Here is a 26,529-nt window from a genome sequence, read left to right on the forward strand (position 1 = left end):
ACTGTCCCTACTGAGGAAAAACAGCTGGGCCAGAGTTCAAGACCCCTTCCATTCTTGCCCCCTCCCCAGGTTTAAGAAACCCAAACAGAAAAACCAGGCTTGAGACAGCTTTGTTAGAACAACTCAGCAAAATAAAATTCCGGTTTATTGTTGGACAACATTGTTTCACACATACATCAAACAGGCCAAAAAAATAAACAGCAACTTCATAGACAAAAAAAGGAAAAAAAAGAAACCTTTTATCTTTGGCCTTTTTAACCATCTCATACAAACCAACTACTTATAGTACAGCTAAGTACATACACAAAAAAAGTTACTGGAATGCTCGGAATAAGATTGTTTTTTTGTTGTTGTTTTTGCTTTTTTTACAAGGTTTTCTTTCTCCTTTGATATAATGAACATGGTCACACCACAAGTAAAGTCAGAAGTAGGACAGAGAACGCTCCAAAGGCTGGTTTGGTCATCCCGAGATCATTAAAAATGGCTGACCCCTAACAATATGTACAAAAATATAAAATGTAAATAAAAAATACAAACAAATTTTCCTTTTTAAAGTACTTTTAAGAAAAAAAGCAGGGCCTTGAAAGTTTTGGTTCTTTTTTCCTCCCCTGTTGCAAATTCACGTTGTGGTTTTGGTTGGGTGGTGGAGAGCGTGTGTCATCTGCGGGTGGCTACACCCACGCTACGGGCTGGGCGTGACTCTTCTCTACTGAAGGTGACTACGTTTAGATTCTGAGATCGGGAAGTGGAGGGTGAATAGGTCACGCGGCCTTTTTTTTTTTTTTTGTTTAACTTTTCCTTTTTTGCTGTCTAGTCATCCTCATCGGTCTTCTGCTTCTTGGTGTCAACATCATCATCCTGGGTAGGGAAAGACTGTCAAGGTCCCCTTCCAACCCACTGGGCCCACCCACCAACTTCCTCAGCTCCTACTGGCAGCTCCAGAGGATCTAGAGCTCTGGGAAGCTGGGCCCACGTTCCTTCCTGTTCAAGATGAGGGAGCCACTCAGAAACATACAGCACCCCAAACACACCTGAGTCCCATCAGCCCCTCCAGCTACGGTGCAAGATCCCAACCCCCTTCCCCTCAAGCCAGAACCCACCTCATCATCTTCAGCTGCCCGTTTGCCCGTAGCTGCCTCAGCCTCCTCATCTTCATCTCCATCCTCTTCCTCACCTAGAGAATCAAGCCCTAGGTAAACCACACTGCCTTCCTCAACCAGGGAGGGCTTAGTACCCTCCCATCCAGAGGCAGCCACACTAGGGATGGGAATGCACAAAAAAGGAAGACTCAACTGCGGTTCCTTAGGAAATCCCTCAGTAATAGATTTGCTAGAGTGAAATGTCCCTGGATCTGTCTCTGCTGCCTGACAAACCAGGCTCACAGGGGACCCACAATGCCCATGCAGGCACTTGTCTTTGAGGGAAGAGGGTCCCCGGGCCCAAACATCTGCACCAGGAGGCCAGGCCCACATCGGTGAGTGGAAAGAGCTGTCCAGGACTGAGAGTGTGGGGCACACTTCACAACAGCCCAAAACAAGCAAAGTCCAGACTCCACAGGTACAAGCCCAGTTGCAGGTGGTCCACAGCCCCTACTCTGGGAGCCCCCAACTCTCCCCCTGTGCCAGAGGCCAGGGAAAAGTACCTCCAAAATGGGAGACAGACAAGGATACTCACCATCACCTTCCTCCTCCTCCTCCTCTTCCTCCCCTCCTTCTTCCTCTTCTTCATCTACCTCATTGTCAGCCTCCTGCTCCCCATTTTCCTCATTCTCCTCAACAGAAAACATACCAGGTTACTAACAAAGACGGAGCATCACACCTCTGCCCATCCCTTCCTCCAAACCTTGCCCACTGCTCCTACAGCCTCAGAGCCCCTAAAGTTCCACGAGGAGACCTTGACACACAGCCTCCTCCCCCACCCTGCACTAAGTCCAAAATCATCCGGAGGAAGAGAACTTCTTGGCCAAGAGCTGCTACGGGTCATGAGCAGATGGACACTCACAGCGTTCCCATTAGCAGGTGCGTCTCTTCCATTCTCTGCCTCCTCCACAACTTCCTTCTTCTCCTTCAAATCCTTCAAAAAGGAAGAGGGAACCAGTAAGTCTTTTAAGCAACCCAGGTCTGGCAACGGGGCCCAAGGTTACAAGCATGTATGCAGTGCTGACTGGACTACCAAAGTTAACAGCTGCATAATGCACGTGCAACCCGTGGAAAAAAAGGCCACAGAATGCGGAGTGTGTCTGTGGTTATGAGCCTGTCCGATTTCTCAGCCCTTAGAGAATCATACTGAAAAGGCCATGTGGCACCACAGCCCCAAACCCGTCTGGCCGGGCAGACGGGCCCAGGAACACTTCACTCTCACACACACCCATCAGACTTGTTTCTAAGCACAGGGAGCTCCGCCTCTCACAAATCCTTCTGGGAAAGCAGCAGGTATGTACCATAAATAAGGCACAGGAGGGAGGGCCACACTGCGGGAGAAGTCTCGTGGGTGGACTAGCCAGGGAAGGGAAAGGGAGGGAGCGAACGGGCAGAACCAGAGGTCGCCTCACCAGCCAGAGTCCTCGAAGCTGAGCTCCAGCGCAAACCCATGGTAGTCTAGGACCTGGCAAACTCCAACCTTGAGAAAAACCCATATCTGGCACCCGTCCCAGAGGGTCGCAGACCGTGGCCTGAAATGGGCCCGGGCTCAGGTGACGCGTGCCTAGCCCGAGGCCTTTCCCTCGCTCAGAGTCGCGCTGCTAGGAGTGCCCAATGTCCCTCCTCGCCTCTAGCTCTTCCGTCCACGCGTACCTCTCAGGGCTGACACGACCCGCCTTCCAAAGGGCAGCGCCGAGGCGGGAAGCCTGAAGCCCCGTAACTTTTTCCACCCGAAACCGTTGGGCAGGCTGCCAACATAGCCCTCGAGCGGTTCCGGGGCACCTGTCGGCCCGGTTCGCCCGAGCCGGCCCTCCGCGGACTCCCGCACCGCGCACTCCCGCCCCCTGGCGGCCGAAGCCCCAGGGACCGGGTGGGGGCGGGGAGGTCGCGGCGCGCAGGCGCGCAGCCCCCGCCCGGCGAGCTTTGCGCGCGGGCCTCGGCACGCACCGCGCGCGCGGAGCACGTGGCCCCGGGCCGCCAAGTGCGCCCCTGACCCTAGAGACCCGTAGCCCGCCGGCTGCGCCGGCCCCGCCGAGCGCGGGAGGTACGCCATCAGCGTTTTCCGGGCTGCTGACGCCCCCGCAGCCCCCCCTTCAGGCCTAAATGCGCGGGCTTGCATCTCCGCATTTGGCGGGCAAAGTCCCGCGGGAGGCCGCACCTAAGTCCGCCGGGGTTTTTCGGCCTCACAGTCCGAGGCCGTCGGGGACGCGCTCCTCGGGACTATTTATTGCCACCAGCGGGAAATCACCTTGGGGGTACGCAAATGCCAGCGCTGGGGAAGGCCGATCCTCCCACCCGAACTGGTCCCCGGCTGGGCCCAGAGGGGACCGGCAGGAGCCCCTGCGGAGCGCCGGGTCGCAAGCTCGGTTCCGCCGGGGGAGAAACCCCTGGGAGACAAGAGGTGACGCCAGGGGCACTAGGGTTAAGGAGACGCCAAGGTGACTCGCGCCCGTCACTACAGGGGCACGAGAGGACAGACAAGGGTATAAAAGCTGGTCCGTCTCAAAGTGTCGCGCTCCCGCCGAGGGCGGAGACGCTCTCCCGGGCGGGCAGCGGGACGGACGCGGCGCGCATAAGCGGAGCTGCGCCAAACGCGGACCTCAGAACCGAGAGCGGCAGTGAACCCGCAGCGCGGGACCCCGACAAACGCTGGCGCCCGGCACGAACCCACAACGGGCCAAGCGCGGCCGCAGCTTTTGTTCGCCCGCGTCTCCCCCGGAGGGACCGCACACACGGTGCTCCCGGGCAACCGCGGGGGGCGCCCACCGGCGCCCCGGCGCGCCGCTCCTTCACTTTCCGTTTCCTCTCCTCCGGCGCGTGGGCTCGCTCCTCAGCCAAACCCGGCTCCGCTGGCGAATCACCGAGGCTGGGCGGCTGCTCCCGGCGCACTGCCCCCGGGAGGACGCCCACCCCGCCTCCTCGGCACCCGAGGCGGAGACCTTCACACCTCCGCGGGGACGACTGACGTCGCGGCCGGCCCGCTGCCCACTCCACCTTATCAGACTCGGTGTGGAAGAACCTCCTCAGACCCATTGCGGGGCGCGAAACCGGGCAGCCCGGCGCCGAACAAAGAGCAGCGCCGCCGGCGGTCGCTCGCCGCGGAGCCGCCACTTCCCGCAGCCGGCCCGCACACGCGCCCCCCCAGCACTTCCGATTCCAAACGCGCTGGAGTTTCAAAGTTATTTCCGTGCGCCCTGCGGGCCGACGACCCCCTAGCCGGGCCCCTCTCCTCCCGTCGCCGCTCAGACGAGTCACAAACAAGTTTCCGGAGCTGTGTGGAGCAACCTTCCCGCGAGCTCCTCGGCCTCCGCGCCCCCCCCCCGCCAGGTCCCCGAGGGCGCCGGGCCCCACTCTACGACGGGCATCCTCTGCCCACAGAGCTTCCCGCCCCCTCCCCCGCACACACAAAGAGTGAGCTGCCTGGGGGCCTGGGCCAGGCTCCCCACAGGAGAGATACAGCGGTCTCGGGGAAGCCCAACCGCGGCGCGCCAAACACCGCTCCGGCGACGAAAGCGCGGACCCCGAAGGGGCGGGCGGCGTCCAGCCTCACCTTGGTGGTGATCTCGGAGCTGGTGTCCACGGCCGCGTCTGACATGGTGGGGCACGCCGGTGATCCGATGCAGCGGACAAAAAAGAAAGCGAGAGTTCGAAGACTCTGGCGGAAAAGCTGCCGGAGTCCGCAGCGGTGGAGGAAGCGCGCGGCAAAGGTGGCTGCGGCGAGCGGGGAGCCAGACACGGGAACAATGCAAAGATGGCTTTTCAGAGCAGCCAGTGGGGAACTCACGCGGCGCCAGATCCTTTAATATAGATTGGGGGGCGGCGCTCAGCCTCCCTTTCCCGAAGACTATTGGCTGAGCGCAGGGAGCGGGCGCTCGCTCATTGGCTCCATTCCGAACAATGGGCAAGCGTGCTTAAAGCGGCAGTGCCTTGGTACGTCGCGCGCTGCGCAGTCGCCGGCCGCACTGTCATTCAGGTCCTGAGTTTGCTGGGTCTCGGCGGCGCGGACGCCGCGGGGGAAGGGCGCGCGCTCCCGCCGCTGTTTTGCTGGGGCTGCTGACGCAAAAAGCCAAAGCGCGGCAAAGCTGCCCGCCCAGCCTCCCGTCCCCCGCCTCCTCGCGGCTCCTCGGAAGGAGGGGGAGGGACGAGGAGGTGGCGGCCGGCACTACGACGGCTGCCAGGGAGGGGGAGGGGAAGGCCGGGTGCTAGGCTGCGCTCGCCCCGGGCGGTGCCCCTTGCAGTGCCCGCCGAGATGCTTGTCCCCAGCTCCTGGGTACCTTCGACCAAGAATTGTCCCCACGCAAGTGGGCGTTAGCCCCACGACGAGCGGTTAAGACGCGAGGCCGAGACTGGCGCACCTGAGCTGCCCGATCTCTCTACCATGTACACCTCCTCTGCCCAGCCCCGTGGGCCCCGAGTCTTTGGGGAGGTCACCTCGTCGCTCACCACCAGCCCCCTGCGTTCGTCCCCTAAGCCAGCCGACGAGCGGGCTCCGTGCCGAGTACACATAACTGGGTGATTAATACATCGAGGGAACTCAAGCCGATGCGGGCTCCTGCCCTCGAGCACGACAGCTCGCGGGCGTCGCACTCCAGGGTTCTGGACAGCGCCTGCCTCGAACGGTCACTGCCGTCGCGAATGCCTCAGGGAGCGTCCTTCCAGCACCCGGCCATCGAGTCAACCCCTCTCTCATCCCACTTAAGCGGCCGCGAGAGACACATGAACTTATACATTGAGAGTTATTGGATGGCAGTGGTTGTCCCTTAAACCAGTTGAGATAGTCCTCGGGCTCTCCTTGACGTTTGGGGCGCCATTTAGGGAACCACGCGGAGCCCTGAGAAGGGAACCATCAAGGCGCCACACTCAAGATGGCGTTGGACTCGGCGAGCGTGACGTGGCGATGCAACCCAAGCAGACGATCCGAAAACCGTAGGCTACACACTCCTTATCGCCACCGCACTTGGTTGTCAAATTAAGAAACCTGTTATGTGAGAGGAAAGATTAGAATGGGTGGAAATATGTTCTAGACAAATATCTATGCCACACACAAGATGGCGACAGATAGGGTCCATCTCTGTGTTGCCAAAAGGGGGCGCCCCACACGGAAGGCGGGACTCCGGAGAAACGAGCTCACACTGGCTGAGAGTGGCGGGCGAACACAAAGTTGACGCTTTGCGTTCTGCCATTGGCGGTTTACGCTGTCTGTCTCTTGGAGCCGCCCGTCTGGGAATGGAGAAAACCCGGAGTCTGGAATCGTGGAGAAGGGACAGTTGCCAAGTCCAGTAAGAGCTTGAAGTCAGGGGAGAGAAGAGAGACTGAGTCGCTCTTCTTGGTTTTCTTAGGTCAGGAGCCAGCTGGCCCCATTCCCACTGCGAGACCCCGTTTACTGAGTTTACCACGCACTCGCCGGGCTGCCACCCTGGGCCTCGGACTCCGCTGTCTGGCCGTGAAGAGGCGCAGAGTGCTCGAGCGCCAGCCGGGCCTGGGTCCCCTCCCACTCACGCAGTCCCGCACGCGTCAGTCCCGCATCCCCGAGCACATCTGCCAGTCCGGCTGCTGGCCTGTGGGGCTTTTGCGAGCGAGTTGTCTTCTGTGGGGTGAGAAGCCCGCACTGCCTGTCTTTTGGCCAGGAGAAACGTGCGGCGGGTGCTGGACAGGGCGGGGGCGCCGCGCCACCTCCCGCTGCCTGACGGTCGCCATCCGGTCCTGGGTTCGCAGCGGCAGAGGGGGAGCCAGCCGGATCTCCGCCCTGCCCCAAGGCGCCCCGATGGCTGGAGGTGGGATTCTCCCCAGGGTGAGCGCGCGCCAATCTAAGGGACTCGCAATGGTTTCCTCGAGGACTACGCGTCCCAACTCTTTGTTCTATCCCCTCCACCGCCGCCGCCAGCTTTATTGAGGCGCGGACCTGCGACCGCCCTTGGCCTCAGAGGATGAAGGGGCTCCTTGGCTGCTGCCGCCGCCACCCCTCCTTTGTGCCACTTTCTCTGAGAGGTTTGTGCGGCATCATAAATGAGGCCAGAGAGCGCCTTCTACCTGCGGCGCATCCGTAAAGCTCTGGTTACACTCGAGGGGATTGTTCAGTCAACAAAACCCCGATGCAGCACGAACTTGGTTGTGCCACATCTAAGCAATTGAGTCGGCTTCTCTGGATGGTGGCCTTGGGCAGACGTCTCTTTGTTCACAGCTGAAAACTAGATGTGTCTGTTCTGGATTCTGACCGTTATGGGGGAGGGGGGCGAGGGGGTGCATCGGGAGGAGCCGGGTGAATGTGAATTTCCCTCGAAGAACTGCTTTGCCTGTCCCAATGCAGCTGGCTGTGGCTAGAAGTGTGTAAAGAAGGTTCATGGCCACCTGGTTCTGGAATCAGCATTTACATTCACCAAGCACTCACTGAGCATGTGCTGTGTACATGGCAGTGAGCCTTTGGCTCATGCTTCAAGCCTTTTCGTTTATTCTCTGAACCTTGCAAGTAGGTAGGACAATTATAGGGTTGAATTATATGAAATTGATGTTTTTGTAGGTCAAAACCAATTGAAAATCAGCAAACTTACAGGTTCAACCTCTAATGTGATATCACTCTCCTTTTAATGAGTCCGAAAAGCAGACCAAAGGATTGTAGCAAGGGACTTGGAGTAACCAAGTGATTCAGTCAGTCACTGACTAGGCTGAGGCTAAAAATCCTAGAATGGAGGAATCCTCAATGTTAGATGAGCCCCGGAGCAGAAGTGGTCTCCTTGGACCCCTTCCTCCTCCTGGCCATAGCAGTGTGGCATTTGACTTAAGCTATCATAGCCTGGTTCCTCCAGTGACAGGCAACTCCCCACTTTTACTCATTGATGCATTTCTGCCCTTCGTTGCTTCTGTGGCCTTTCAAACCCCTCCAAAACCAGCCCGTGTGCCCTGGTAGGCCGCATTTCCAGGTCCAGCTCTGTTTACAGCCTCAGGTGCACTGGGCTTAGGTTAGAGCTGCTCTAAGGCAGCCCCCAAATGGCTTTCAGGCAAGTTTTGTGTTTAGGGCATTTGCATAAGGACATCTCTGGGTTGCCTACACTCTCCAGTTGGACCACAGACCTCTCCCTGCCCAGCCTGAGACACATTCATTTCACCTCCCTGGCCCTGTAGGCACTTAAGTTTGCAACACTTGCCCCAAAGCCATTTTAAACCTATTCCTAAATGGTTGTATCACAATTCTGCTTGATTCGCAAAAGACTAGAAAGGATATAAATGCTGGTAAAGCTGCCTGGGTTCAGATCCTAGCCCGGCCACATGCTCACTGTGTGAAATTCGGCAAGTTACTTCCTCACCTCTAAAAAATGGAGACGATGATAACAGTCCCTACCTTCCAGGGCTATGGTGGGAACTGAAGGGGTTACTATTCGAGAAGTGCTTCTGACAGTGTCTGGCACCTCCAGGAAAACCATCAGTGTTCTGGGGACCCCATTTTCCAGCTGCCATCTGTACCTAAGTGGGTTGGTTTCACAGTGTTTGCAGGACTCTACAAAGGAACGTCTTCAGCAAATTCTTCCCATATTCGGTGGGAAATGAGGGCACTGGCCTAGCTGAGTTTCTGGACGCCTGTGATTTGGCCTGACATGCTTGGCGGCCCCTCTGGCCTCAGAGGGATGACAGAGTCTGGGAGGCAGCCTGCGCAGAGCAGGCCTCAAAAACTCCCGCCTTCCCGCCCTTCAGAAACCAGGAGTTTCAGCCTGTGGTTTCCTTACCCAAGCACAAGAGCCTGGGGAGCTGCCAGGGGCCTTTCAACTCTCCCGCCCTGTTGAGCCTGGACGAGATTGTGTAAGAGCCCCCCCAACCCCCCACGCCTGCTCCCTTGTGCAACACGCCCAGGCCTGCCCGTTCTCCTGGAGGGCTATGCCACAGGCCCTGGTACCCGCAGAGGCCTGGCTGCCCCAAGAGGCTCCTGCTTGGCAGGGAGAAAGTGGGGCACATCTCTTGACATTCTGGGTCTGCCCCTAAACTGGTCAAACTGGAGCCCCGACTGGAATTCAAGAAAGGAGGCTGGAGGAGGGAGGTGTGTGTGCTGTGTACATGGCCATCGCCACCCTGGAGCCCACTCGTGCAGAGGTGCCAGTTTGGACTCCTCATGCACATGCCCCCTGCAGTGTCTCCAGGACTCTTCTGCCTGCCTGTGCCATTTCCCGGCCCCCTCCTCTGCACCCATTCCCATGTGTGCATGCCTATTTGCGTAGCTCAAGCTCCGTGGGTGTTTTGCTTAAGCTCTGGTTACCGTTTGTGAGTGTGTGGGCACAGCATCACAGTGGCAGGTGAAGGTACCAGTTGGGGGAGCACACACACAGGCACTCACCCGGTCGCCCTGCCTGTGAGAGCCTGTGAGAATGGTGCCCCCAAGGAAAGGTTAAACACCTGTATGTGATGTGGAGGCATTTAACTGGCCACCTCCACACCTGGCACTTCCTGACTGACACCCAGCCCCACAGGGGAACCCAGCAAACAGGAGCCTCAAGTGGGCCCCAGCTGAGGGTCTGTGTGCCCAGGTAACCTTGAAGTTGAGGAAATGCAAGTTCTTTGACATCTCGGAGTTTCCTCTTTCCTCTTTTCTGTTAATCTCAAACGGGTCTTTTCTACCTTCACCCCTGGCAGAGAAGCCACCCCAGCCTTGTTTGAGGGGAGGAGATACAGGGATGGAGGACATACCACCAGCCAAGATTTGCTCACTCTCTCACCCCAAATGGGAGTACAGACAGGGTGGCCAACTGTCCGCGTTGTTCTGGGACGCAGAGCTCCCAGTGCTACAACCAAGAAATGCCCGGGCACACTGGGACACTTGGTCGCACTGTCCGGTACTTACGCATGTGCTGAATGGCGTTTCTGAAGAAATCTATAACCACTGCCAAGAAGAAGGGTCTTGTGGCCCTCGATCCAAAACCAGCCTCCAGCTTGGATTGCACTTCTCTTTGCCATGGAGAACCCAGGGTGACGCCGGGAGCATTTGGTGTGCACATGGCAGAGCAGAAGGATTGAAAGGCTTAGTGGAGATCACAGAGCATGCTGGCGGCGCACGGATCGGCAGCTCCCACACCCTCCCGGGAGGCGCTCAGCTGCCATGTGCGGTGACGCCTGCCATGTGTGGTGACGCCTGCCATGTGCAATGGCAGTCATGAGCATGGGAATCTGTTAGTTTCTAGATCCAGGTGGGAGCAAGAGTTTCTAGAACTGGGGGAGGAGATTCCTCTGGCTCTTTCAAAAATGTTCTGTCCTCTAAGAGGTTTTTGGAGACTCTCACATGAGAAAAAAACGTGAGGCTCTCGCTTGGACAGTTCTCTAGGAAAATCTCAAAATGGGAGGCAGAGTGACCCCGGAACTCAAACCTCCCCAGGGAAGGGAAGCTGGCGGCACCTTTTCTAGGGAAGAGCGAGCTCTGTGCAGTTAAAGCCTGAGCGGAAAGCTGGGCTCAGGCACGCGAACTGAGAGCTGGCCCAGCACTTAGCTCAGCTGCAGCATGTTCTCCACTTGTTGCCTGTGGCCAGGCCTTGAATCGTCACCATTTATTAACTTGGCAGCTTTCTCCAAGCCACTCTCTCTTGCCACTTAGGTGCTTTCAAAGTGTTACCTCAAAAGCATCAGCCAGACACCTCCCTATCCACTCGGCTGCTGGCAAGACCTCAGTTTTCCCACTTGCTAAATGGAGAGAATATGGCCCTGCTCCCAGGGTGAGCACAGCACGGCTGTTTGTCCCCGCTCTGTCCTGGGCTGTTCACCGGGCCACAGCGCTCTGAGGTGCACAGTCCCTGGCTAAGCATGGTTTTGAGACCCCCAAAGTATTTATCACGTTGGTAGTAATCAGTTTCCTGTGGGCCATGTGTAATATGTTGGAGGTTTTCTCAATTAAGATTGTCGGGATGATAAAATGGATTCCAGAATGTTCTTCAGAAGTCACCACTACTATTAAACAAGGCCGAATTTCGATTCAGGGGCATTCATGCTGGAAAGTAAAATGTGTTCTTAATATCTGCAGAAAGAGATAAAAGGGAAATTAGAAATGAATGATTAATGTTAATAAGTGAGCATACATGAAACCGCTCTCAAAGCAGCGCGGGACCCGCACGAAGACACATCCTTAGCTGAGAACCCAGCTTCCGGTTACTTAAAGCTTTCAGCTTCGTGAAGGGCTGTCGCCTAGCAATAGTGGGGGCTCCCTGTGCTTTTTCTCTTCAGTCCCAGCCTCTCTTCCTCACGGAGCCACCAGTAGGAGTGGGGCACTCGAGGGACTGGAGAATCTGCCCCTAGGCTTGATTGACACTGTTTCTAAGCAAGTGACTTCACCTTCCCAGCTTGTTCCCATCATTTGGGCCGAAACGAGGGGCTCTCTTGGCACAGACAGTCACGTAAGCGCCCACCTCCTTGCAGGCACCATGAGCTGGGGCTGGTGAGGACAGGTCTGGCATGGCCCCGTACCTCGTACATCTGACCATACTTCATCCTGAAATGACTATTCAGTTGCTCTGAATCAAATGGAATTGGGCCCAACCTTCCACTGAGCCCTTATCCCAGGGCGTTGACACCTGTTCCATGCCAGAGGAGCAGAGAAAAACTGAACACACTTCAGTTATGGCAAGTACCCTGCAGAAGGAGAGGACAGGCAAGAACCTCACTTTACAGATGGGACCCCAAGCGGGAGCCTGATTTGCCAGCAGAGTGGCCCCTGGCCGGGAAGAAAGCCCCTTTGGCCCTGGCTGCCAGGGCTCCATGCCACCCAACCTCCCTCTCGCTGAATGTCCAGGGCCCTGGCTGACACCAGCTTGCGAGACTAGGGCAGACCAGAGAGGGTGGGGGCACTTCCTGGAGCAAGGAGGGCTTGGCCAGGGCCAAGAGTCAGGGTGAGATGTGAGAGGAGAGAGCAGGAATGAAAGCATGGGCAGCTCCGGCATGGACACGAGGCGGGCACGTGCATGAACGGGACGTGGGGCGGGAGGTCAGTGGGAAGAGGGGCATTTCTGGACCCTGGCTTGCCCCATCGGGGCCACCACAAGTGACCACAGTCGAAACCCCGGCACATTTTGGTATACGTGGTAGAGAGGCCATGTGAGAATGGCAGCTCCTGTTCAGTGAACAAACTCTGGGCTGGACATCGATCTGAGTTCTAGACACACATTCACATTAACTCATTCAATCCTGTAAGGCTTGCTCTTATCCCCACCTTACAAAAGGGACAACCTAGGCACAGAGTGGGCAGGTGTTGCCCAAAGTAAGCGGCAGAGCTGGGATTTGCGACCGGGCAGCCTGACTCCAGAGCCTCACGCTCTGCAGTTGCAGGTGCAGCCTCCAGCTTTCAAAGGGAAAAATCACTGGTCATAAGCACCCCTCCCTCCCTTAGCCTCTGCCCACCACCACCCCCTCGAACGGCACAGACAGGATCTTGGGGTTTCCTCTCTTGATTGGCAAGGTGTTTATTTTCACCAACTGAGGTCCTCAGTCCCCCAGTAGATGCCTCTCAGGTTGCAAGGGGAGCAGAGAATGCTTTCCAGATAGGTGACTTCTGGCCATGAGGCAAGAAGCCATGGTGAGACCTGGCAATCTGCAGGGAAGAGCATTTTGCAACTATTCGTTGCCAAGGCCTCACCAGAAAATTGGCCTACTAAAAGCTAAGAGCTCCCAGGGTGTTCCATTGTGCTTTTTCATGGCATCAGTAGACAAACTGGTAAGATCGGGCCTGCACGTATCTCCAGGCTACCATTTCCCATGGCCTGGCTCTGGGCTGTGAAAGTACGATGTTGCACAAGGTCGCTTTTAGAGCAACTCGCAGGACAAATTTCTCTCAGGCCTCAGCACCAGCAAGGCGGTGTTAACTGGAGGTTAGGAACATGAACTCTGGGTCCCCCCAACTGTCCTCCTATGGGGGCGTCTCCAGGCAGCCTCTGTGGCTTAAAGTTTTTTCAGCCAAAATGAACCCCCATGAGCTTCAGTTTTCTCATATTTAACATGGGATTCAGTAACAACCTCCTAAGACTTCTCTCGAATCACTCGTTTCATTTTTGGTTTATAGACCTTCCGTGTCTTGTCACTAATCACATTTCCTCGCTGTCTGGGCCACCGGAAGCTCAGCACTCACCTGGAGGGCACCTCGGGGTTCCAGAGCACACCCCAGGGGCAGGGGACTGCCCCTACTCCCAGCTCCCTCTTGTCTCTACCCCACTTTCCCTTAGCCCAACTCCTTCAGTGATTTTTTTTCCTATTGTCCTTTAGGTATTTCTTTAGAGGCCTAAATTAATTAAAGTGGTAATTAAACAAGCCAGAGCCCTTTATACCTAAAGCACCTTCTCGCAGGTTGTGCCATGTAAGCCTCACACCAGTCTAGGTAGGTGACCCATTTTACGGAAGAGGAAATGGAGGCCCCCAGAGCAAGCTGGTGAGGTGGAGACAGGTCATCCCGCACCGCCCTGCTGCCCAGCACCGGTCCCTTTGCCCCTGTCCTGGCTCCATAAATGGTCGCCCGTCACTCTCCCGGCCCTTCCCAGCATCCCCTGCCCGGATGGAGCGCGGCGATTCTGCCCTTTCCTCACACCTCATTCCCATCCCACCTTCCGTTTCCCCGTGCCATTCTCTTGTGTTTGGGGGGGACTTTCCAAGAGATGGTAAAGCTCTTTGCATTATTTAAGGATGAGTGAAAAATCAGCCACCTCTCTTGGTGGCCTCCTTCATGGCATACACAACAAATAATTCAGGTTTAGCTCTCTCATTGAGTGACAGTAATGTCCCCAGAGTCCTGGCATGTGGCTCAGCCTTAAGGAAATGTAGCTCAGTACTCCCCAGAACTGGCTACCTGGCCAGTCCTTCAGAGAGGAGCCACCGTTCAGCCGCTCGCTCCCTGAATGGACCCCCTGGGGAAGGCCCAGGACCTCGAGGGGCTCAGACATGCCCAGTAAAATGTGGAGGGGACCCCCTTTAAAACCCTAGCCTCCCTCTGAGGCTTGGAGCTCTTGAGTCCAGCTGAGCACTTGAAGCTCCAGTGCTGAGTTGGGGTCTGGCGGAGAGAGCTGAACCTCTCTGCAGAATATGGGGCATTTGAGCTTTTCTGGGACACTGGCAGCAGTCATTTTGTTCACATCTCAGTGACAAAGCAACCCACAACTTAGAGCTTGTTGATAATTTTTATTATTATGACTTGGTGGTAATTTCCCTTCTTGGCACACAAGGCTCACGACTGTTGCCTTTCAAGAAACTGTGGCTGTGTGGTTGATGGCACCAGCTCCGAGGTCACCCAGCTCTGCCCTGAGGCTCTGATCCCTGTGCTCAGGTTCCCCTCCCAGGGGACCTCAGCCCCGATCTGCCCACAGGGGCCACACCCATGCATAAGTCCTCCAGGGGCTAGCACTGTCCGCTGCCTTCTGGCTGCCCAGGTCTGGCAGAGGAGCCAGCAGGAAAGGCCGAGAAACAGCCAAGTGTTGTAGCCTGAAACCCTGAAAATAGGGTCAGGGAGCCGCCACCCTGCCGGCTCACTTGTGAGCTCACCGTAGATGAGGGAGCCCGCCTTGCCTAACCAGACAGAAACACCAAGTGAGACTGGCCGCCCGGAACCCTCAGCAGACAGGCACATGGCAGGCAAGCAGCAGCCACACCCCCGGCCTCCGCCCAGCTTCTCTCTTCTCTGGAACAAGCCCGGGTCCTGTCCTTCAACCTCCCGACGACGGGCGTGCACGCGCTTTGGAAGTATAAGTACACACACGTATCCATGTCCGGCAACGTGTGTTCTTCGTGCCTGTGCAGACACGAGCGTGTGCCTGCGACGTCGGCAGTCATGCGAGATCCCTTCCCACCCAGTAGCTGGGGCACAAAGCCAGTCCCTGCAGGTACATGGGTGTTCGCTTCATTCTCTTTTATACTTTTCTGTAGTTTTTTAACCCTCCCAAATGTCAGCGCGCGCGCACACACACACACACACACACACACACACACACACAGAGCGTGGAAGGCAGGCACAGTCAGGAGGGTCGAGGTAGGTGTCGAGGGCCACAGCAGCTGAAACAGAGGAGAGAGCAGTTGAGCGCCACCAGAGCAGTTAGGGAGGGCTTCCCAGAGGAAGCAACATCGGAGCTGGAACTTCACAGGTGATGAGTGCTGCTCCAGGTGGATTCCGGCCTTCCCTACTGATGCTCCTCCCCTCTCCTCTGGCCCAGCCCCTCCTGTGGCTCCTCGCTTAGCTGTCTCCATCTCCAATTCTCACCTCGCTGTGCCTCTGGGCACATCTCTGTACCTCCCTGGTACCTCAGTGTTCTAACTAAAACAATAATAAAATAAATAAAACAAACAGTAAATAATGTAGCTTATCTGGGTGATAATGGAAGCTCTGTTCCAGTAGAAACATTTCATTTGGCCCAACCTTTTTCTAGAAGATTCGGAGTTACCTAAGCCTACAAACAGAAAGGGATTGTGGAACTAACCTGGTCCCACATCCTACCCTGGGAGGCATGATCCCTCCATAAACCCCCTTCAGGGGTCGCCTGGTCTCAGCCTGAACACCTGCACACACAGGTGAGCACACAGAAGTGCGTAGACACCCATGCACCCAGCTTGCCTGGTGCTGAGTGAAATGCCTGCCTTCCCCATCAGTCATCAGATCCCAGGTAGCCTCTGTGCCCCGCTCCTCTGCCTGGAACTGGGGACACAGTGGGCTGGGGACCAGCAGGCCCCATAGGTTGGGGAAGGGTGAGCTCTGCCCCCTCTTTACTCTGTGGGCTTAGAGAAATCGGTGAACTCTCTGAGCCTCAGTTTCCTTCTGTAAAGGTGAGAAGGGGATGAGGAAGAAGTTACAGTTTGTAAACCGTCAACTGCTCTGCAGATGCTATTCATTATGACGTAACCATTTGAGAGCAATTACAAAGCAACCATCAAGGATTATAGAACAATGCAGGGGAAACTGCACACATATGTGCTAGGGAGGCCCCCCAGGAAGAGCATTGAGGGCAGAGTCCTCCAGTGGCTGCCATTTGGGTGGTATCACTATGCCCAAGTTCCCTGCACAAGATAAACGGCCTCATCCTCAGAGCCAACCTGGGGAGCGGGGGCGGGCATCAGCCCCATGGGACCGGGAGGACCTGTGGGCTTAGAGTCCACAGACTGGGTTCGGGATTCAGGTCTTCTGGCTGCAAAATGTAGGCGCTTTCCACTCTGCAGCTGCAGTGGGACAGATTTCAAGCCAAAGAGATCTGAGCAGACGTGAGTCACATGAGTTGATGAAGAGAAGCCACATTTGCTGTGGGGGAAGGACATTCATTCATTCATTTATTCATTCATTCATCGACACCTGCTTCTGAACACCTGTCTCCTGTTGAGCAAATGAAAATAGGAGGGGGACTCTAAGGGCTTGTGTGGCAGAGATCAGGTGGTGTCTTCCTCACCCATGTCAGCCCTAAAGCTGAGACCCAGACCGAGGCTGCAGGGACTGGCTCCAGGCAGTTACCAGGAGCCTCCTGTACATGGGCAGAGCTTCTGTTTTTCATCAAGACCAGTCAAGTGGATCCCAGGGCCTCGGTTGAGGGGGGCAGAAGGCACATAGGGAGGGGAAAAGAGGATGAGGGGGCCTCCCTTGGGTCCCTCAAGGTGCCCAGGGGACTAAGGGAGCTGGAGACAGAGCCTGGAACAGCAGGCCAGGTTGGCGGAAGCAGGGCCAGGCGCGGATCCAGGGCCACCAGGCCTGCATGTGGGAGGGGCCTGCAGATGGAGGCAAGCGTGGCCTGAGGGAGAGGGGAGCAGCCTGATTAATAGGATGATAGGGGCAGATGGACGGGCAGCCAGGGCCACTCTGGGCACCAGCCTCCTGCTCCCCAGCCACCAACCAGGCTGCTGGGCTGGGGCAGGGACAGGCTGCTGGCCTCTGGCAGGGGTGAGGCTGTGGTGAATGAATCACTGGCCAGTGCCAGGAGCCTGCAGGCCTCAGCGCTCACTCCCCGAGGACCAGCTAATTCACTTGGAGTGAGGCCGGACCACTAATGACCAGAGCAGCCTGCCCAGGCCCTGCGGAGCCCCATGCACAGCTGACCACTGAGCAAGGGGCCAGACAGCGGGGGACAGGTGTGCCCACCTCTGCAACAGGCTTGGCCAGGGCTCCAAACCTGCCTTAGGAGAGGCAGCAATGCCCCCAAGTGGGGGAAAGACCCTTACCCTGAGCCAGCCTGAGTCGGGGGTGGAGAGGGGCACAGCCACCCCCACCCCCCACCGAGCTGCAAAGAGCCTAATTATGGTAGGAAACAGGGAAGGGGACCTGGGGAGGAGTAGCAAGGAGGGCCAGCCTAGTCCTCCTCCCTTCCTAGGAGAAGGAGGAGATAGAACCTCGTTCAGCCAGGGCACATGGCCAGGTCGTGAGCTGGGCCCCACCAGGAATAGACACTCAACTCCCTGAGAAACAAATCACTTGGAAAACAAGGCCTGGCGCCTTGCCAGGTGCTCCCTGACGCATGCTGTTTGCTGATGGCACAGGTGCGGCATTCCAGGGCTGACCCCCATCCTGCGCATGTCCCTGGGTTCAGTGAGCACAAGACTGAGCAGCTCTCTGCCGGGCTCCAAACACCATTCCAAAGGCTCAGCCAGGAAAGGGCTCAGCACACACTAACCACCACAGTGATAACAGCCAACTTCCATGCGCCCTGTGCCTGGCCCCAAACCAGCTCTGCATATGCCGCCCCATTTGTCCCTGCATCCCCCTGCAAGGCAGGGACTGTTAAGGATGCCCATTTTACAGAGAAGGTAGCTGAGTCTCAGTAGGGTAGATCACAAGCCCAAGGCCCTTAACTTGTAAGCAGCAGAGTTGGGTCCTGAATGACTCCCATGTGTAACCCCTGCTTGGCCAGCTCCAGGACTCTGGGTTTGAGGGAGGGGAGACCTCTGGATTCTGTCCTTAAGAAATCAAAGGCCTCACCAGAAGCTCAGTGGGGCCGGAAGGGCTAGACACTGGCGAAAGGAGAGGACTGAAGGCCTCTGGGGTCCTAGCTCCCATTTCGGTGTTCCTGTGTCCCCCTCCCAGGGAACATGTTAACGAACCCTTAGAGAGACAATGAGGAGGGGTGAAGGCTGCAGCCTGTGAGGGGGGTGGGTTTGTAGGGCCGTTGGGGGTGCATGGTCCTGCCTAGAGGGGCAGGGAGTGATGGGCCACTCTCCCTCCTTGAAGTGGCTGCCATCCCATGCCTGGCACCGGCCTTGAGCCTTGGTCCTCTCACTGCCCCATGGGCCCTCCAGACTCACCTCGGGGCAGAAAAGAGCTCAACCAAGCAGGGCCTGCAGGACTCTGTGGCTGGCGAGTCCCCAGGCATGGTGGCCACCTCCTGGGCAGAGGAACAAAGGGAACCTGGTTTGGGAGGACGGGTTGTGACCACGTGTTCTCCTTCCCGCCAGGGCTGGGCCTGGAGGGAAGGGGCCTCGGGCGCCCTCTGCTGGCCTGGGGGTTCCGGGAGGAAGGAAGTGGTGGCTGCCGGGCCTAGATCATTAGTTCCTCCTCCTGCACCCAAGGCTTGGCTGGGTGCGTACTGGTGGATACCTGTGTGTGCATGTGTGTTCTGTGTGTGCAAATATACGTTCATGTCTGTGTGTGCCCGTATGTGAGCGGGTCTATGTGTGCACATGTCTGTAGATGTGTCTGTGGGCACCTGTGTGTGCTGTGGATGTGTGTGCATATCTGTCTGTGTCAGCATGTATCAGTGTGTGTGTTGGTGTGTGTTCAAATCTATGTTTGTATTTGTCCACGTGTGCAGATGTGTGTGTGTCTGCGTCTGTGCTTGTCTGAGCATGCAGGTGTCAGTGTGTGGGTGCACGCTGGTGTGAGTGTGCATGTCCTTGCATACGTCCATCTACCTGACCTCGGGCAGGAGGGCTGTAAATGGCTTGTGGCAGCTACAGCACCTGCATTTTGTTCAGCTAAAAGCACCTGGCCAGGTAGTCCCCGGGGGTGGAAAGCTCATGTGGGCATTAGCACGAGGTCAGAGGGGCAGAGCGGCCACTAGCCACTCTAACGTCTACTCGTATGAGGAGAGAGAGGAAGATATTGAGTGAGTTCCATCCCTAAGGAGCTATGCATGTGAGCAGTTGTAATCTAGCGTGATAATTAAGATAACCATGCTGGAGGTGCCTGCAAAATGCAGAGGGAGCCTAAGAGGCCTGGGCCAGCCTAGAGAAATCCTGGAAGGCTCTATGGAGGAGGCAAGCCTGAGCTGAGGCTTGGGAGGTATATAATGCCTGAGAGTTGGCCAGGCAGGTAAGGGAGGGTAAAGATGTGGGGCCCCAATGGGCTTAGGACACAGAGAGCAAAGAATCAGAGTGAGGTGGGGACTAGCTGGGTGAGTGAAAGGCCCGCTGGGAGTCCAGTGGTGAAAAGCAAGGCCGGAGAGGTAGACAGGCACAGGCGCCCCAATACCGCCTGGTGGCAGAGGGCCACTGAAGAAGTCTAGGCAAGGCAGAGACCATCCGTTGTGGGGTTCGAGGGTAGAGGGGGGTCCTCTGCCTCCTGCCAGCACCTGGGAAGGCAGACCATGGTTTTCCTTCCAGGTATGTGCAGGCACTGAGCAGGCAACTCTGCCTGCTGCACAGAAGCACCGCAGGACGAAGATGCCTGCAGCTCCCATGCTGACCACAGGTGCTCAGACCTGAGCCTGGAGCCTAACGGAGGCCTGGCTGCTGCAGGGACCTGCTCCCCCTCCAAGGCCCAGCGATGCCCATGCTGCGCCAGCTGCAGTGGCCTCTGGGCTCCTCTTTCTCATCAATGCCTCCTCTGTGGCCTGGGCCTGGGAGGGTGGGTCGGGGAACGCCTTGGGCCCCAGCCAGCCCGGTCCCCTCTCAGGGTGGCACCAGGCCGGCCGCCTCAGCACTGGCCTTGGGGTCTTAAGTGGGCCAATTCTCCACCCTTAGGGCCTGGTGCTCCCAAAGCCCCTGCCGAGGCTGGCCCTATGCTCATTCGTGAAACCCAGCTCAGGGACAATGGCGCCGAGCACACATTCATTCAGGCTCACAGAATGGGCACATGTGCACACACACACGCATGTGTGAGGGAAATACAGCTTTATTTTTCTACACCCTGATGGCCTTTTTATGTCAAGCCCCATTCACCATCTAGAATCTTGTGGGTGCTGGCTTCTTGCCCCCACCCCACCTTTTCCCTGGTGCTACCCAGGCTTTGCATTGGGACCCTGGAGATCCTACAGGGGTTCCCTGTGCAGGCCACTGCTCCAATGGCCCTCGTTCTCACCCACCCCCACGCCTACTCAGACTGCACACGGGTTCAAGGACACATCCTGCACTACCAGGGCCCCTGTCCCCACCCCGCCCCCGACAGATCATCTTGCCTCCTCTCACTGGACTGTAGCTGTGGTCTCCCCACTGCCCTGTCCACCTTGTCCTTGTCCCTATCCTGTTGCTCCTTGCTCAGCATCTTCCTTGGCTCCCACAAACTCCAGAATAAAGTCCTCATTCACCTTGGTAATCAAGGCCTTCCGTCACCTGGCCCCGTGCCTCCTGTGAACCTCTGCTCCTGCGCCTGTCATTCCCATCTCTAAGACTTTGACCAGCTCTCTCTGGGCTGCCTCCCTGGACTGCCCTCTCTTCCCTCCCGCTGCACCCAAACCCGTTCCAGCCTTGAGAGGAGCAGAGGTGAGAAGGAATCTGACGGAAACAGCCCCCTCCTCCACAGAGCTCTGCCCGGCCCTCACGGTCCACACAGCGTCTTCGTCTCTGCTGCTCCCCACACAGCTTGGCTCCTTAGGGACTGGCTCATAGAAGCCCAAGGCCCGGCGATGTGCAGTGTGCCACAGTCCTGCCGCATCCTTGGAGCCTGGTGCCAGGCTGACCCCACTCTGGAGCAGGTGTTGGCAGGGAGCTCAAGCGTCGAGGGAAAGAGGCAGCAGGCGGAGCAGAGCGTGAGCGCTGCCATACCCTCCCCGCACTGCCTCTCCCGGCCCCTGGGAGCGGTTGCTAGGCTGGCATGCGGCAACAGTGGGAGCGCACTCTCTTGTTGCTGGCACAGCCTGTCAGCTGCACCCACAGTCCACATGGCAGGAGCCGGCTGTGGGCATGGGGCAGCTCTTGGCCCAGGGGAAATGCCAATAGGCCAGCCAGACTCCGGGGGCAGGGGGAGCTGGGCTCAGATGCAACAGGGCCCCGGGCTGCAGGAAGGGAAGCCCTGCCACGCCCCTCTGGGCGAGGGTGACCAAAGATGGTGGGGGTTCCCCCTCCAGATACCGAGGGTCCCAGCCTTCGTCCGTGGGCCTTATCTTCATCCTGTCTGGTGGGCCACCCATGGACCCGCCTCGTACTAATGGGGGCTGATGGAAACTTGCTAGCTCCCCCACCGGCCCTGATATGCCACTTTGCCCCTGTTGGGGAGAGGCCCCAGGGGCAAAAGGCTCTTCCAGGTCTCACATCTGGGAGCCTCCCGCTTCTACCGAGCTCCAGGCACTGAGAGCTCCTCCAAAGACCTTCATTCTGACCAGGAGCTCAGAGATTGGAGTCTGGGCTGCCCTGGGCCCGCTGACGCCCGTGAGCTCTACTGGGCTTTGGCCCTTCCTGGGGCTGCAATCAGGATGTGTGGTTGCCTGAAGTGAAGGATTTGAGCCTCGGTTTGAGGGGGTCAGATCACCCAGACCAGGCCCTTTCTGCCACCCCCCAACCCCCACTGCAGTCCTAGGAGCAGATGTATTGCTGTATCGCTGGGTGTGAGTAGCGAGGGCCCAGAGTGGGGGATGGCGGAGGGCGGGGCATGATGATCCTGGGCAGACTCTTCAGCTGGCAGAGGCTCCTGCCAAGACAGTTCCTGCCCCGCCCCCGCCCCTCCACTCATTATCAACTTGGGGTTTGTGTGCAAACAGCAGCTGGTCTCTTTTGTCAGCCTCTCCTCCGCTCCCCTGCCCCTTCCCTCCTACCCAATGCCTCCCAACTGGCTCTTCCATCTCAGGCCCTGCCTGTCCCCCAGGTGATTTAGAAACTGGAGCTTTGGGGAGTCCTGGGATGGGAGGCAGCCCCTGCCTGTTCTTGGCCCTGGGTCCAAAGTTCTCCTCTAGCCCTTCAAAGAGCCCATATTAAACTCACCTGGGACATGAGAGCCAGGTAGGAGTAACAGAGCCAAAGTCACAAAGTGGGTGAGTGCAGAGCCGGGGCCCAGACCGAAGTGAGCCTGTTTGCAGAGCCTGTTTGCAGAGCCAGTCTACTGCCCGGCCTTAACTGTTCCTCCGATCGCCGCAGTGCCTGGCACCGCTTCTATTCCGGGGTTCTGGAAAGGTGGACTCGACCTCCTCGCCTGTGTCAAGGGCTTCAGCTGAAGTAAGCCTGTGTGCCTATGGCTGGGACAGGCAGGCAGGGCCTGATGGCAGGGCCCTGTCAGGAGCTGGGACTGGACGCTGAGGTGCAGTGGGAGACAAAACCTTACAAGTGGCAGGCCCTGCAGACTGTGGAGGTGGGGAGCAGGGAGGCTGATTAGAAGAGGCAAAAAGCAGGAGAGCATGGACCAAGGCACTGGTCTTGGGGAAGGGGGGCAGCCTGACCTGGGGTACTTGGTCACAGTGGATAGTGGGTGAGGGGAGTGGGGATGACACCCAGGTCTCTGGCCTGGACAATGGTCAGGATGTGAGTCCTTTACAGATAGAGAAGCAGGCATGGCAGGATGAGGACCACCTTGAGTTTGAGGCAAACTGGGTTTGAGTTACTTGAGGGATGTCCAGGTGGAAGTCTCCAAGGGCCCCAGAAGACAAGCTGGGGCAGGGCAGGTGGAGGGCTGGGAGTGGATAAGGTCGTGGAAGGTGAAGGGATAAGGGGAGAAGGGGACGGAGGATGGAGTCCTGAGTAGGCTCAGAGGTCAGGGAGGGGACTGCAGGGTGTGGGAGGAGAGCAGGAGGAGTGTCCACTGGATTTGAGAATTGATAAGGCGGCGGCTCTGGAAGGGCAAGCCCATGGCCTGGCAGGGGCTGTGGCCTGCATGGGCGTGTGGTTCCTTACCAGGCACTCATTCTTCTTCAGAGTTTAGCTCTTCTAATCCTACAGCAGGCCTGGGGCAACAAGCCTGTCTCAGGCGCGACCTAGATCAGGCCCGAAAGTGCTGTATAACCCCAAAGCGTTTGAGATGATGGCTTGTTGCTGCCCCTTGAGTACACAGGCATGGGGTACCAGGCTCTGCCATGAGCTGAGATTACTGAATCTGAGTCCCTGGGGGCCTCACTGCTGAGATGCCCAAACCCAAACTAGAGGGGACCACGTGATGGGCGACGGGGCTGGGGGGAGGTGTGGGGACATCGGAGGGAGGCACCTGCGACTCCCAGGGGCCTCGCAGAGGATGCAACCCCAAGGCAGATCTGGAAGGAAGACTCCGGGTTCATCAGATGATGGGTGCATGGGAAAGGCAGCAGGCAGGGAAACAGCCTGAGTGCGCGAAGGCAAGGAAGCTTGAGAAAGCGAGGAAAACCGCGGCCCAGGAAGGAAAGGTGGGGCCCGAGCTGGACCACTGCCTGCGGCCCGGTGCTCAGTCGAACCCCCCACCCATGGTCAAAGTTCATCCTCTCATAAGAGCTTTTCTGGGGCTTTGGCCAAGGCCCTCCTGCGGTCCCTGGGACAGCTGCGGGCGCATGAGTGTGCAAGGTCACGGGGAAACCTGTCCCTGGCGGCGGGGCCCAATGTGCCCTGGGACAGGCAGGGGCGGACCCTGCACACACGCGCGTGCACACAACCGGGTCCGCGCGGGCCAGAAGTCGCAGAGCGGAGGCCGGGAGCCGGGCCGCAGGGACCGCTCGGCGCCGAGGGCCGCCGGGGCAAGAGGGAACAAAGGACGCGGCAGGGCGGGGGTGGCCGGGCCGGGCCGTGATTGGCAGCTGGGAGTCTCGGCCTGGCGGTTGATTGGACGCGGCCCCTGCGGGGCCCTCGCGCCCGCTCCGCCCCTCGCGGCCGAAACCGGAGCCCGGAACCGCGGCGCGCGACCCGCCCGCGCCCCTGCCATCTGCGCCGGGGGCGGGGCGTAGGCCTGAGTCGCAGGCCTGAGTCGCGTTCCTGCCCAGCCCCCCTCGCCTGCCGCCACGGAGCCCAGCAACCTGTGCGCCCGGCTCCCCCCACAGCCGCACCCGGCCCGGCTGCGCGCGGGGCTCCCCGAGGCCCGGCTGCGAAGACCCGAAGGGCAGGGTTCCCGGGCACTAGAGCGCCTGGGTGCCCAAAGGTCTAGAGCCCAGGAAGCTGCCCCTTCCGGAAACCTGGCCAGGGTCTCGTGGCTGGACTGGGAGAGGGGTCAGAGAACAGGGGACACCCAGAGAGGGCAGGCTGGGGGATGAACGAGTGGAGCAGGCTGCGGGCCGAAGGACAGAAAGCGCAGAGGAGGGGTGGTTGGATTACCAGAGGTTTGGGCCACTCCAGCCTGGCAGCTTTGGGAGTCGCCAGAACGCCAGACAAGGGAACAGCAGGGCTTGGGGCCGAGAGGGAGTTAATTGAGTTCATGGCCAGCGAGGCCACCGCTTTCTGCTTAAGGACTTCAGATGAGAGAGGGGCCATCGCAACTCCATCCCTCTTTCCCAGCTGCCTTGGAGGTGAGAGAGAAGGGGTGGAGCCAGGGACCCCGGCCACCAATCACCGTCTCAGCTGCGCTTTGAATCCGGGCTGGCGGGCTCTGGCGGCCAGGTGTGCTGGCGCCCTCTTTGTCCCCACTTGCCTGCCCAGGCGTGTCCTACTCCACCCCCACCTTTCGAGAGGCTCTGTGCCCCACCCAGCTGGTTCCCTCCTCTCCAGGTTCCCCTATCTGGGACTGAAGCTGGCCCCTGGTTCTGCGCCGGAAGCCCTGGTGACTCCAAACCATGTCCCTCTCTCTCAGGTGCCATTCTCAGCTCCGCAGACATAAGTTGCTGAGCACAGCTGCCTCCATCTCCCCAAAATGGACACCAAGGACCTAATGGTGCTGGGAGTGGAGGGGGTAAGAGCCCATGATTTGCAGCAAAGTCCTGGCACAGGACTGGTCCAGGCACAAGCTGTCGTGACCAGGGTAAGCCCCTTACCCCAGAGGTGGCTCCTACAGTTGTGAAACCAAGATCCTAAGGGCACACTGCCAGGTAGTATTAAAGGAGATCCCGCAGAAGAGAGGGCTTTGTGAGACTGAAGCCTCCGCGTGTGTGTCGGGTGGGGACGTTAGCACTCTGTCCCAATGCTGGGGACAGACAGACAGCCAGAGAGGATGGGTGGAACTCCATAGTCCTGCCCCTGTGGGCAAGAGCCAAGGTGCCAGGCAGGATGGGGGAGACCAGCACAGTGCCATCCCCATGAGCCCAGAGCTCCCCCTGCCCTGAACAGAGAGGAGCCAGGGTTTAGGGTTCCTGACTCTCACGCTCCCTCAGACTCTCCAGGAAAGATAGAGCTGCTTTTCCTTTATCTTTAGCCCTGAGGGTGTGGAGCTGGAGCCCTCTCCAAGGTCAAGGCTAGAGGGCAGGTTGGGGGGCTCATAGACTTCTCCCCTCTGATGCCCCATATGACCCTATCCTCTCCCTAGTCTGCTTCCCCATCTACACTGCTTTCTGTCTCCTCCCCCAGCTCTGGCATGAAATTGGTCACTAAGATCCTCTAGGCTGCTTCCTTAATGTCTCAAATCTGTCTTCTCTACCCCTCCACTGCCATACTGGTCACAGCTGGACCATGGTGACAGCCTCCACCTGACCAGTCCCCTGCCACCAGGCTGGCCCACCCCATAGCCAGCATGAAATGCAAACTAGGCTTGTTGGAGCTCCAGTGGTGCAATCAGTTAGCACATGGTACTTATAAGAAATGCAAACTAGGTCTTGTCCCTTCTCTGTTAAAATTCAATAGTGGCTCCCCATTGCTCCCAGAGCCCCTGTTGGACCTATCAGGGTTCTAGTAACTGGATAAGCCCACACCCTGGAACCAGCCTGCTCATTATTGAATCCTGAGGGCCACTCCTTGCTAATTGTGCCTCAATTTTTCCATCTATAAAACGGGGACGATGATAACAACTAGGCAGTGTTTCAAGTCCTTTGCACATAAACATATTTATTTAATCCTTATAACAACTCTATGAGGTAACTCATTATGCCCGCTTTACTGTGTACCCACAATAAAAGTAGAATGATGGGAGCACCTAGGTCATACAATCGTGGGTTAAATGAGTTAATACATATCAAAATCTGAAAGCTTGCAATGTAGCCGACGTCAGTACGTTCTAGTTGGGAAGAGGCTGGGCTGAAGGGATTATTCAGTGCTCAGGCGCCCCCTGGTGGCCATCCTGGGCATTCCAGGCCTTCGCACAGGCAGGGCCTGGGAAGGTGGGAGGCTTCTTAAGGTCAGACACTGCACCCAGGAGGCTAACCCCAAGGCTTAGTCCCCAAATGTCTATGGAGCTTGAGCGATTTTCAGCCCCTGAGCCAGCTCGATCTTTCTTCCCCTCCTCTCAGAGAGTTTGTGTGTG

General features: G+C 57.8%; 1 protein-coding gene and 1 long non-coding RNA gene across 3 annotated transcripts; both read right to left on the minus strand.

The window, feature by feature from the left end:
- Positions 1-786: 786 nt before the first annotated feature.
- PTMA (prothymosin alpha) lies at positions 787-4,935 on the minus strand. Of its 2 annotated transcripts, none has more exons than XM_039855250.1 (5): positions 4,690-4,935; positions 2,002-2,073; positions 1,675-1,768; positions 1,101-1,174; positions 787-858 (listed from the first exon to the last, which is right to left on the minus strand). In XM_039855250.1, exons 1-5 carry the CDS (start codon positions 4,732-4,734, stop codon positions 811-813), a joined length of 333 nt encoding a protein of 110 aa, XP_039711184.1. In that variant the 5' UTR covers positions 4,735-4,935; the 3' UTR covers positions 787-810. The 2 variants fall into 2 exon arrangements, with proteins under 2 accessions (XP_039711184.1, XP_039711183.1); XM_039855249.1 differs by having other exon boundaries at positions 1,675-1,771.
- Positions 4,936-5,875: 940 nt separating this feature from the next.
- Positions 5,876-18,501, minus strand: LOC120596790 (uncharacterized). The gene is made up of 3 exons (XR_005651233.1): positions 18,351-18,501; positions 9,964-11,124; positions 5,876-6,117 (listed from the first exon to the last, which is right to left on the minus strand). It is a non-coding gene; the product is annotated as an uncharacterized LOC120596790 (long non-coding RNA).
- Between the last annotated feature and the right edge of the window lie 8,028 nt (positions 18,502-26,529).

The sequence above is a fragment of the Pteropus medius genome, unplaced genomic scaffold (genome assembly GCF_902729225.1).
Source record: "Pteropus medius unplaced genomic scaffold, Ma_sr-lr_union100, whole genome shotgun sequence".
Classification (NCBI taxonomy): domain Eukaryota; kingdom Metazoa; phylum Chordata; class Mammalia; order Chiroptera; family Pteropodidae; genus Pteropus; species Pteropus medius.

Coding starts and splice junctions, on each gene's coding strand:
- PTMA (XM_039855249.1), bottom strand. CDS start 4,734: ATGTCAGACGCGGCCGTGGACACCAGCTCCGAGATCACCACCAAG. Junction 1,772..2,001: donor CACCTGCTAATGGGAACGCT/GTGAGTGTCCAT, acceptor TTTTCTGTTGAG/GAGAATGAGGAAAATGGGGA. Junction 1,175..1,674: donor GGAGGAGGAGGAAGGTGATG/GTGAGTATCCTT, acceptor TTGATTCTCTAG/GTGAGGAAGAGGATGGAGAT.